The 12,051-nt window shown below is 56.3% G+C and overlaps 1 protein-coding gene across 50 annotated transcripts in view; it reads left to right on the top strand.

The window, feature by feature from the left end:
* Positions 1-12,051, top strand: part of CELF4 (CUGBP Elav-like family member 4) — a gene marked incomplete at both ends in the record, with an annotated part of 299,138 nt that overhangs the window by 273,750 nt on the left and 13,337 nt on the right. For 15 of the 50 annotated variants that reach the window (XM_079717782.1, XM_079717780.1, XM_079717779.1 and 12 more), the window contains 4 exons: positions 833-982; positions 4,728-4,793; positions 6,340-6,423; positions 11,463-11,546. In XM_079717782.1, coding sequence (XP_079573908.1) covers positions 833-982; positions 4,728-4,793; positions 6,340-6,423; positions 11,463-11,546 — 384 coding nt within the window. Of the gene's footprint in view, positions 1-832; positions 983-4,727; positions 4,794-6,339; positions 6,424-11,462; positions 11,607-12,051 lie in introns of all 50 variants that reach the window. The other 35 variants (XM_079717783.1, XM_079717781.1, XM_079717778.1 and 32 more) reach the window with 8 other exon arrangements.

The raw sequence follows: 12,051 nt of genomic DNA, 5'->3' as shown, positions 1-12,051 counted from the left end.
GCTCTGATCCCCAATCTAGGGACACTCCTGATGGCCTCAGGTCCTTATCCACAGAGAGACCCTGCTTCCTACATGAAGAGGAGGGCCTTTCCAGCCTCTGGGGCCTCAGTACAATCACCATGCCATCCACACCTTGGTTTCCATCCACCTCATGTAGGGAGGGCACAGCATATTGTCATCTGACCCCAACTTTACCCCTGCCACAATGAGCATTACCACGGTCCTAAGAGGAGGAGGCCAGGGTGTCTACTTTTTGGGTGAATAGGGCCGAGTGTGGACTCTGCAAAGGCCTTTCTCCCTCAATGCAAGGGAACACCACAGTTAAGACCTCCTCCACCTGAGTATCAAGACTCCCTCATAGGGAGTCAAATCAGCCCCACAGTGATCCAATTAAGATAGCAGAGAGCAGAGCCATAGCTTAGAAACCCCTTGGCGGCTAGACAAAGACCAGTCCATCCTGACTTAACTGGGGTGAGCACGAATCATTGAAAAAGACTAAAGGAAGACCAACTGTGGTCCAAGTCAAGGGCACTTAGAGGTCTATGTGCTGCAGGTCCAAGGTCAAGCAGTCAGTGGTAAGAGAAGTCTTTGTGGGGTAGGTGAGATTTGGACTCTGCTTTGAAGTATAGATATAGTTGGGATAAGTAGAGTCATTACATATAGGGAGATGATAACCCAAGGCCTGATTCACAGATAGGATTGAGTTGACGTGTGAGACCCAAGTCTATCCCCAGGTCCTTGGAGCCAGCAGGGTGGAGCTCCATGGGTTGGCCTTCATCACCTTTGTTCTGTTTGCCTCCCCTTCTCCACCCATCTTCACTTCTGGAACCAGGTGGCAGCACCCCTCCGGGCATCACTGCACCAGCCGTGCCTAGCATCCCGTCCCCCATTGGGGTGAACGGCTTCACTGGCCTCCCCCCACAGGCCAATGGGCAACCTGCTGCAGAAGCTGTGTTTGCCAATGGCATTCACCCCTACCCAGGTAAGAACATCTCGTAGCCCTTCCGCATGCAACACACTCCTCATCCATTCTGTGCATGCCCTAGCTGTTATAACAGGGAATGTGTGGCTCCCTGCCCTCTGTTCCTTGGTGGAACCCCAAATGTGATCAGGGAAAGCCAGCCTCCTGCCTTCCTTCAGGGAGCTCCTGATGGAAGAGGAGACAGATCCCTGGGGGTTTGTCAGTCTGATGGGTGAGAAAAAACCCCATTCCTGGGGCTCCCTCAGGGGAAAGGAGAATAGATGAGTTGTCCAGCTCATCTAGAGAGAGGCTAATAACTGCAAATTACTTGAGAGTGAATTTGACCCAAAAGAAGTGAGGGGATAGAAGCTAAAAGAATAATCATATTTAGTATTAAATAGGAAAAGCCTCTTTTGGGAAGGAAGTGGAGGTATATAGATTGGCAATCTGGCCAGTACATACCAGTTCGGTCCCTTGGTGCATACGAAACCGCGGTCAGAACTTTGGACAGAGGACTAGAACTTTGGACAGTTCCTGGGTCCTACCTTCATGAATTCTGGCACCCAAGAAGATCCAGTAGGGCTGTTCCTGATTAACTTTGTTCCTCTAAAATTTAGCAGTTCTCCTGTGGTAAGAGTGTCCAGTTGACTTTAAGCAGCTCATCTCCCTGGTCTTGAGGACTGGAGCTGGGAAGCTGGGCCCAAAGCCCTAGAGTAGACTGGCAAGAGGCAGCATAATAGCAATGAGGAGAATGCTGTCCTTCTTCCTGGAGGGCAGGGGATGAGGCCACAGAGTCCCCATAAGTACTAGTAAGTGCCCAGTCTATGACAGATGAAAGGGGGCTGGCCCAGAAGGAGGGCAGGACATGGGCCTATCTCCTGGGAGGTCAGAATCCAGTCAGGAACATAATATGCATCAACAGAATAACGAGGCAATAAGGCAGAGTAGACTTTGGTCAAGAGTGAGTGTTCTCTGATTTGAGATGCTTAAGGATTCCAATGAAGGGAGAGTTCTTTCATTCTGTAGGCTGAGGAAGCCCAACAGAGCTTCCTGAGGAGGCGCTCAGATCAAACATTAAGTACAGATGAGCAAGGAGCACACCGCTATGGAGGGGCTGTCCTGGCAGGGGCAGGGTGGGTAAGGAGGTTGGCCCAACTAGGGCAGAGGAGGTTCAGCCTTGGGGGGCAAAGTAGTGCTTCCCACTCTGGTTGTCGATCAGAATCTACTTTGTGGCTTTGTAAAACCACAGAAGCCCAGAGATTCTGATTTCACTGTCTGGAGTGAGGCCCAGACATCCATAGAATATAAAAGTTGTACCAGCAGCAGAGTACAAGTTCAGTGTGCCAGAGAGAAATAGAGGAGAATTTCCTGACGTTGAACTTGGAGTTGTTCGTGATCCCATCTCAGTGCTTTTCCCACAACTCACCCCTCAGTGCATAGCGAAGAGACCAGAGAAGCCTAGAGAATGAAGTGACAGGGCCTGGAGGGGGATCTGGAGTGTTGTTTAACGGTGAAGGCTCCAGGCTGGGAGGGGCTTGGCAAGCTGGAGGTGGGAGAGAGCCCACCTATCTCAGGTTCTTGGGCTCCTCCTCACTCAGGCTCATGGGCTGGGAGATACAGTCCCCAGCACATCTGGGTGGTTTCACCACCCCCTCCCTCGCCTGCCCACAAGCCCATCTGGGTCTCTGGATTTTGACAAACCTGTTCCTTCCCCACCCCTACCAGCATCTGTGAGCTATTTCCCTCGTGGAATTTGGAAACGTTTCTCTCCCCCATTTGTAACAATCTGTCACATCCCATAAACAATCCCCTGCCAGAGCAGGAGGGAGGGATGGAGGGAAGGGAAGGAAAAAAGTAGTACATTAAAAAAATTAATTTACCATCTTTAAATGCAGAGTTTGGAGCTGCTGTAATGAGCGAGATCCTTCAAAGTGCTCATTCTTTGGCAGTTACTAATGAGGTCATTAAGCAGAGAAGCAGAGAGGGGTCTCAGAAATGCTTTTCTCCACTTGCTAGCCCCAGGGAGCATCTCTGCTCTCCCCTTTACTCATCGGGATCATGCTGGAAGCACACAGTGTGGCTTTTACTGCCACAAAACACCCCTGAAGGGGTGACTCTCGCAAATGATAGGGACTGGTTATTTCTTGCCTGTGTCACGGTATTTGCTGAGCACTTGCTATGATCCTGGCACTGTGCTGGGGGAGCTGCCATAGAAGTTGTGCAGGTTATCTTTTGCACAGGGCACCAAAACTCTGCCCAGAGAAGAGACATCTTTTTTCTAATTGGCATAAAGGCATTCTGTGGTTGAGCAGCTGGGTAGCCCAAGAGGACAAGCAAGCTGTGGCTCTCCCTCCAGGGAGCTCAGGCTGGTGGAAGAGTCAGGCAGAGGGAGCAGGAGGCCACCTGCCCAACACCACCACTACTGCTACGTCACCACTGGGAGCTCCAGTGTCCACCGTGGGGGAAATAGAGGGATAGGGTTTTGTCCTGGACAACCCCAGGCGGGAAGGAGCCTGCATCCTTACCCATCTTCAGCTCCCCACTCTGGGCAGTGCCCTCCTGGGCCCAGCTCACGTGCTACCATCCACATGATCTCTAAGGACCTCTGCCCCAGGACTTTCCCTTGTCCCCCAGAGACCCAGGAGCTATTGTTCTAGTGTAATGTTACTGAGAGGCTCAGGGAAGAGAGCTCAGAAGGGAAATTTGGGAATTCCTCCTGGTCTGCAGGCCCCAAAGCCTGGCACTGCCATTTAGCTTTGCTGGCCTGGGTCACCAGGCCGATAAGCCTGGATGGTTTCCTATCTGCCTCCCTGTGTTCTCCAGCTTGCCTCAAATATACTGAGGCTGGATGTGTCCCCACCCATCTCCCTGGGCCCCCAAGGCCAGCCCACTCCCACTTCAGTCATCACTGCCCTTGATCACCAAAGGCAGTGCCCACCATCGGTCCATGCTGCAGCCAGGCTTTTGCCCACCACATCTGCAGGCACAACAAAGGCAACAGACGTGAACCAAGAAGTCCAGCGTCTCTGGGTTGCTTGCCAAATGATCAGCCTAAGGGCCCCTGCGCACTGGACAGTAGATGTCCCAGTCATGAGATCAGGTGTTAGAAGGTTCTTGGTCTTCTTGTTCTTTGGTGTCTGTGGGCACCGCAGGGCAGATCTATTTGTGTGGTCAGCTCTACTAAGGGCATGCCCAGGAATGAAAGACCTCTGTGCCTCGTGCAAATTCCCTAAGAATTTGGGAGGGGGTCCCTCTATTTGAGTAGGCATGGGTGGCCCAGGAAGAATGGCAGGATGAGGCCTCCATGCCCTTTCTTTTGCCTAGCTGGGCTCTGCCCCTGAGTCCTGCTAGGGATAAGTGAGGAGGAAACCACCCTCCTGATAGCCTCTAGCACGCTTGCCCGCTTTCCCACAGCCCTTCTCCAGGGCCAGGTCCCTCAGGTGTCTCCCCACCAAGCCCTTCTCTGGTGTCTCCTTCCCTGCCCTTCCCAGCCTTCTGCATGAACCACACCTCTCACCCCCGACCCAAGCCAGCGGCAGCCGGCATCCCCCAGCCAGGGGAAACAGCTTTCCACCCTATCAAGGGTCCCAGGCTGAGGAAAGAGGAACCCGCATTCAGGGTTCCTGCCTCAGATGCCCTGCCCCAGGACAGAGACCACAGTGGCCGGGAAGGCAGTGCAGCTGCAGCCTCATGTCCAGGGGTGTGGTGGGAGAGGAGCTGGTTTGGGTAGGCATCGCTGACCTCTGCCCCCTTGGCTCCCCTGCAGCGCAGAGCCCCACCGCCGCGGACCCCCTGCAGCAGGCCTACGCCGGAGTGCAGCAGTATGCAGGTCGTTAGTATCCACGCGTCCCCACGGTGGTCCCCCGGCTGTATGCACCTCCCCATGCCTGGGCACCGGTGCCCCCTACCCAGCCAGGCCTGGGCCTAGCACTGTGAGGGAGGGGGGTGCAGGGCAGGACTGGCCAGGAGCTGTGGTGGAAGGAGGGAGGGTTATACTGACAGAGACCCCCCACCCCCGCCGGGCTCCCTCCCTCTCTGCAGGTGCCCCTGGGCCTTCAGGCAGAGCTTACCTAACCCTAACCCAACACGGCGGTGGTGGGTGGTCCGAACATGCGATGAGTTGGTGAGCCAGGCTAAGCTTTAACCTTGCTGTGAAGTGACTCATCTTTGAGGCCAGATTTCCGCCCCCCCGTGGTGCTGCCAGGGCTGGCTTGACCAGGAGCACCAAGCCTCCCAGCAGCACTGGGGTGAGGCCGGAGCTAGGTGTCACTGGCTCAGAAAGCACAGATGCCTGGGTTTGAGGGAAGGGAAGCAGTTTCCATCACCCCCCCACCTCCAGCCATACACAGGCAACAGGAGTGGGGCCCGAGCAAGGAGGACAGGGAACAAGGGAGGATAGGCGGCCAGAGGTAGAAAACAGGAGAGGCGAGCAGATGGCCTTGGGTCACTGAATGGGAAGATACTGAGCTACCGTAGGAAGCCCAAGGCCCGCTGTCAGCCACGCTTCTCTCCCTGCCCTGGGCTCGGCAACACACACACACACACACACACACACACCACACACACACACACACACACACACACACACACACACACAGAGCCAGTGTCCTGCTGTCCGGCCTGGTCAGGGTCCCTCCTTGCTGTGTTTAGGAGCCAGCAGTGTCTCCCTTGAGGGTGATGGACCTTCCTGGCACCATGGGGACCTGGATAAAGCGGGCTTCTCAATCTGGAGTCCAGGGGAAGCTCTCTCCTTCATCTGCTGAGCCCCCCTGAACCCCTTTGGGAGCCAGGCCAGGCTGAGGAGGGGGCTAGCCACTCCTGTCCCACCTCTGACCCTTTCCAGTTGAGTATAGAAAGCATCAGATTTGTTCAACTCAGCCCTCCGCCCCTGGGGAACCACCCATTGGCAGGATCCCAGAGGCCAAGCTCACACCTGGGGGGGTCCCAACTCCCACAAAGGCACCAGCTGAGCAAGATTGAGGGTATGTGGCTGGAGTCAGTCGGGGCTCAGAGAAGGGGGAAACGTGGGTTCCAGGTGGTGTGGGGCGATCCTCTCCAGGGCATTCTGATGTTTTTGATTATTCGTTATTGTGGATTATCCACACGTGGGTTGTCAGATTAAACTCGCCTCCCCCATGCACACACCAGCGTGCGCGTGCACACACACACACACACACCAGCGCACATACACATCTAGTCTTCCCTTTGCCGCTTCTCCTTCATTACTGCTGAAAACTGGCTTTGTCTTAAAAATGCATTTTTTCGCTGGTCTGCTTTTACTGCTCAACACTGAAATTTCTCTCTTTCTTCCTGCCTCTCACCCTGTCTCTCTCTGTGTCACTGTCACCGTCTCTTGCCTCTTCTCTTTGGCCCTCCAGCAGCTGCCTACCCTGCTGCCTATGGTCAGATAAGCCAGGCCTTTCCTCAGCCACCTCCAATGATCCCCCAGCAACAGAGAGAAGGTGAGTCTGCCAGCGGGGCTCCTACGCCTCTTCCCCCCTTCTCTCCCCAAAGAGGCTGCGCGCCTGGGCCTTTGGCAGGGGTGTTCCGTTGGCAAGGTGACCACATCTGCACTGTGTTGAGGGTCAGAGGAGCTGCGGGACGGTGAGAGGCAGCGCCCTCCAATCCAAGCGCCGAGGTGCACTGTCACGGGCAGCTCTGTAAACCCAGGTGGAGGGAGGTCAGGAAGGTGGGGTCCCGGAGGAGGCAGCGTCCAAGAATCTCCCCTCCCTCGATGGGCAGCATTTGTCCAGTGGCAAGGAAGGGGAGAAATATGAATGGTCACGGCTGGGGTGGTGGGTGGGAGTGGGGATACCAGTTCATCAGGGACAGAGGTTGTGCTTTCTAGGTGAGAAGGAGAGTCAGCTGGAGCTCCCAGGGCAGGACTCCATGGACAGGTGAGGGGATGGGGTGCCCCAGTGTAGGCCTAGTGAAAGAAGGGGATCCTGGAACGTCACATCTGGAGGCCCTGGTGTGAACAGGGCAGCAAGGCCAGTGGGCCTCGGGAGGCTGGAGCCTCGTAAAGAATCTGAGTCCTCCCATTCCAGAGTCCGGAGCCCCGCAGGAGCTGGATAACAGATCCACGCTCAGGGGTGCAGGGATGCTCACAGAGCTCAGTTTGATGGGGTCCTGTCTCTCCACCCCGTGAAGAGGGTCAGCCTGCCAGTGAGGCCACCACACCTGCCCATGTAGCCCACGTGGCCAGAGGGTTCCAGTGGTTTCCTTATCGCTGGCTCGTAGCCCCTGCGGCAGACTCTCCCAGAGCTGTGGGATGTGGGCTAGTCCTGAAAAGGACCCCGGGGTCTGCTGGTCCAAAGCCCTGTGGTCAGACAGGCCCCGAACAGGCCCCAGAGCCTGGATGGTTGAAAGGCTGGTCTTTGAAGCAAACCCTTCTGGGTCTGACTCCCAGCTCAGCCCCTCCTCTCTCAGCCTTGGTGTCCTCACCTGTAAAATGAGGACAGTGATGATCATTCCCTAGAGGGGTATGAGGATCAGACTAGCTCAAGTCTGCCTTCCAAACTCCAGCAATCGCCTGCGGATGTCTCACCATGCACACAGCCCTCCCCTCACCAGTTTGTCACCCTCTCCAAAGTTGTGCGTGAGGCATTATCTTAGTTCACATGCACCGGGCAGCTCCTGAGACCTGTGTCATCACCTCCCTGGGCCCATGAGGATGAAGCTGCAGGAACCCAGAGGGTGCATGGTGAGGCCCCCTGCTCACTCCTGCAGCCATGCTGCAGCTCCGAGTCACGCCTGGGCCCATTGGTGAAGTGGGGGTGGACGATGGCCCATCAGCCTGCCCCTGCCTGATGGTCCCCTCACTGGGCTGTGGCCCTGGAGCCTGCCCTGCCCCCGCCCTCCTCCCTCCATTGATGCCTTCCAGCACCACATCAGTCGGGTCAGGGCCACAAGCAGTGGGTCCAAGAGTCCAGCATTGCCTGTCCCAGGCCCAGAGCAGAGAGCTGTGCCCAGTGGCCCTTATTGCTTTTGTCACCCCACTGGCTTCAGGCTGACCTGCCCTCACCTTGTAGTCAGTGCCCTGTATCACTCTGACCTGTGGCTCGGAGGTCTCTAAACCCTGCTATACACACACACACACACACACACACACACACACACACACACACACACACGTGCACACACACAGCTGCAGGTCAGTGCTGCTCTGACCAACACATATGACAGCCCTTACCACTGTCCTTAAACACACAGTCCCCCCATCTGCTCCCTGCCCCACCCTCTACCTCATACTTTGTACCAACCCATGAGTCTAGCTCTGAACTCTTTCACATACCTCTCTCCATCTCCGAGCAGCTTCAGCTACCCCCACCCCCATGCCCTGCTCTCTAGAGCAGACCCTGTGTGGCCAGTCCCCACTCCAGCCTCCCATCGGGCAGGAGGATCTCCCACTGTTGTCCCCATCCTCCCTGACGTCGGTGCGCTGCGCGAGCAGGCCATAGGAAGCAGTGAGATGTGAACCTAGATCCCTATAGAAACACGCTGCATATGAGGGCGAGCTCATGGTGCCGGAAGTGGGGTCTTCGGGGAAATCTGTGGGGCCCTGAAGGATGAGGACTCCCCTCCAGCACATAGAGATGGGGAGACGGGCATTTGAGGCTGGGAGAACAGCAGGAGCAAAGGCATGGGTGCTGCAAAGCCTGAGGTGAGCCTGGAAATGGGGTGGAGACGGGCTGAGAGTGGGTTGGAGCCAGACCAAAGCCGTGTCCAGTATCGCGTGAGGTATGAGCAAGAAGGCTGTGCTCCTCCAGCCACGCCCGTAGTTAGCCTCTTTCCACCGTGGTCACCTCCCCTTGTGTCATGCCACTGAAACACCAGGACACACTGGGTGCTGGGCAGGACCCTCCTTCCAGCTCCCTTGTCTTTGAGCTGAGCGTGAAAACAGATGCCTGAAGGCCCTGAGGCTGTCTGCCCACAGACCAGCCCAGGTTACTGTGCCAGGGGCTGCAGTGTGGTCCAGGGCAGTCACTTTCTGTCTCTGGAGCTCCGTTTCACCCTTTGTCAGAAGGCTGGTTTGGACCAGATTGATCTCCAAAGTCCTGCGGTTATGCCACCTGGATGCTCTATAATCTGGGAATTAGGGTTCCGGGGTAGCCCCAGTAAGACAGTGTGTAGGCTCACTGTTGAGGAGTGAGGGGCAGGGGGCTGGAAGAGCCGTCCCTGTGGGGCTCAGCCACACCCCATGCTGATGGGACTGAGCCCCAAAGCTCTACCCTCGAAGGCTCCTTGTCTCTTTAAGGAGAACAGAAATAACATCCACACAAAGCAGCTTGCAGAACTTGAACTTGTAGGGAGGGCCCCAAGTTCAAGGCGGGTGTCAGCGTAGGTTGGAGGGGTGGGGGAAGTCTGGAAGAGTTGGGATGGGAGAGGAAGGGAGGCACGTGCTGGGGGAGCAGAGTAGGAGGACAGGGTGAGGGGGGGAAGGCAAATGCCCCTGCCCCTAGAGAGCACCCCCTTCTGGCTGGAGAGAAAGCTTCCCAGACCTACCCGAGAAAGAGCCTCAGACTGCAGAATATGGGCTATGGACTCAGGGAGCCCCAGGAAGGGAGAGGGTGTGGGGAGGATCTGGGTGGGACCCTGGAGGAGGTGTGGATTAGGTGAGGCCTTCAAGCGGGTTCCTGCTGCAAGGGGACTCACATCTAGCTGGGGACCATCAAGGGACACATTCACAGAGTGTGAGCCAGTGAGAACCTGCCATGGTTGGAGGGGAGGGGGCAGGGCCACCAGAGCTTGGGGAATCCAGCCCTGGGACCCCTGGCAGTGGGTGAAGGAGCTCGCTTGCGCCGGTTCTGAAAGCGCCGTCAGCTGGCAGAGCCAGCAGTCCAGGGAGGGGAAGCCGGAGGCCGGGGGTGGGCAGGTGGTGCAGGGCAGGGACCAGGGCCGAGGAGGTCGTTGGTTCAGAGGGAGGCTTTGGTGGTCAGAGGACTCTTAGCTATCAGCTGTGAACCTCAAGGGGGTGCGGATAGATGGAGGAAGGAAGGTAGGAGAGCGGGAGGGGAGAGGAGAGGAAGAAAAGGGCGGAGAGATTCCAGAGCTGATGATTTGCTCCAGACCCAGGTTATCTGGCAGCCTCATGCGTCCCAGAGAACCAGGGTGCTGGCTGTGAAAGCCACACAGCAGCCCACGTCGGTGCCTTACAGTCTTCACTTTTAAGCTCCTGCCTAGTTTCTACCAGCCTCTGATCAGAACCTCGTTCTTATCCAACTCTTAGCAAGTGCAGCTGTTTCCTCTGCATGTCCTCCATAGGCTGGAAACAAACATTGAAATGTCCACACTTTAAAAGGTTAAGTTATCTGTGGCATACTCTATTTTAGATGGCAGGAAAAAAATGAAGGAGCTTGGAGAGATTTCCCATTCAAAGAGTTAAAATTGAGCATTTTGGTCATTTAAAAAGAAACATGTGAATCTTTAGCTATCTGCAAATTTCAGAAATCCAAAGACCTCAGCGGGGTTCAGGGTTTCTGGGGCACTGAGATGAATGATAGGTAGGTAGAGAGAGAGGAGGGCACAGACTATGGAGGCAGACAGCCTGGGTCTGGGTTCATATCCTGGCTCCATTGCCTACTAGCTATGTGACTTGGCAGGTGACTTAACTTCTCTGGCCTCAGTTTTCTCTTCTGTGAAGTGGGAATGACAACAGCCTCAGGGCTGCTGTAAGGATTAAGTGAATTAACGTTCACGTAAAGTGTGTAGAGCAGCCTGGCATGTAATTCATGCTACAGAAGTGGCAGGGCTGTCACTGCTGTAATGAAACGGGAAGACTTACACCATAAGGCTCGTGGTACCCTGGCTTGTGGGTATCCCATCACGGAGCCTTGCAGTGAAGCCCCTTCTGCTCACCTAGCTTGCTGGAGGCGGTGGGATCAATCTTGGTTTCCACCTCCAAGATCAGGACTGACTTTAAGGTTCGGGGCAGCAGAGGGTAGGGCCGTTGGAGACCAGATGGGAAGCAGGGGCTGCTGGCCACGAGGAGGATGGGGATTCCAGGCCCCAGAGTCCTGCCTCTGGGGGCTGAAGTGAGGCTTCCAGAGGCCCCAGCACCACAGGCACGGCTGCCCTAGGGCAGTTCCCTCCGATGTCCCCTGAGCAGGGGCCCGGCAGGTCTCCCTACCCCTGCCTCTTCTCAGCATCTCCCCTCCGTGACTGATCAGGCCTTGGCACATTCACCCCATTCACTGGTTGACTCCACCCCTGGAGCCCTAGAGTTGCAAGGCACCCTGTTATGGACCCATTTTGCAGAAAAGGTCACTGAGGCGCAGAGAGGTTCAGTGACTTGCCCAAGGGCAGAGCAGAGACCAGAGTTCAGACCCGGGGCTCAGCAGCGCCCCCTTTTCCGTGGCCAATTTTTGGATCTTGAATGAGACTCCCCCTCCTAACCTCGCCCCCACCCCTCCCTGCTGCCGCTGCCTAACTCGCTCACCTCTCCTCTGTCTCTCTCTTCCCCCACCCTGCCATCCCTCCTCCCCCGCCCCCCCCACCGCAGGGCCCGAGGGCTGTAACCTGTTCATCTACCATCTGCCCCAGGAGTTTGGGGACGCTGAGCTGATGCAGATGTTCCTCCCTTTCGGTAATGTCATCTCCTCGAAAGTGTTTGTGGATCGGGCGACTAACCAAAGTAAATGCTTTGGTGGGTAAAGATAACAAACCAACTTCACCTAGGACAGGGTGGTGCTCGCACCAATTTACCGGTGTCCAACTGCTTTTAACCTGCTCCTTCACATCGGCCCCCACCCCCAAGTGCTCCCTGTGCCCAGCCTCCAGCCTCCACCTCTCACCCCTCTTCTCTCTTCTGTTCTTTTGGCTTCTTGGCTTTCTCTGCCCACCCACCCCCCCGCCCCATCCAGCCCCGCTACCCCCTGTCCCAGTCCAAGAGATAGTCTCTCCTCCCAGGCAAAAAGTTCCATTCCCACCGACTGAGAAGGGGAAGGGACCCACCTTGGGCAGGGGTGGGAGGGCAGGGAGCGGAGCCTGGCGACACCCATTCTCCCAGCGCCCTTCTCCTCTCAGGGTCACAGTGGCCCCGGGGTAAAAGCCAAGCAGGATCCTTGGGGTGGGAGGTCCGCCCAGCCGAG

This window comes from Hyperoodon ampullatus, assembly GCF_949752795.1.
Source record: "Hyperoodon ampullatus genome assembly, chromosome: 13".
NCBI classification, from domain to species: Eukaryota; Metazoa; Chordata; class Mammalia; order Artiodactyla; family Ziphiidae; genus Hyperoodon; species Hyperoodon ampullatus.
This window is presented reverse-complemented; position numbering and strand designations above follow the sequence as displayed.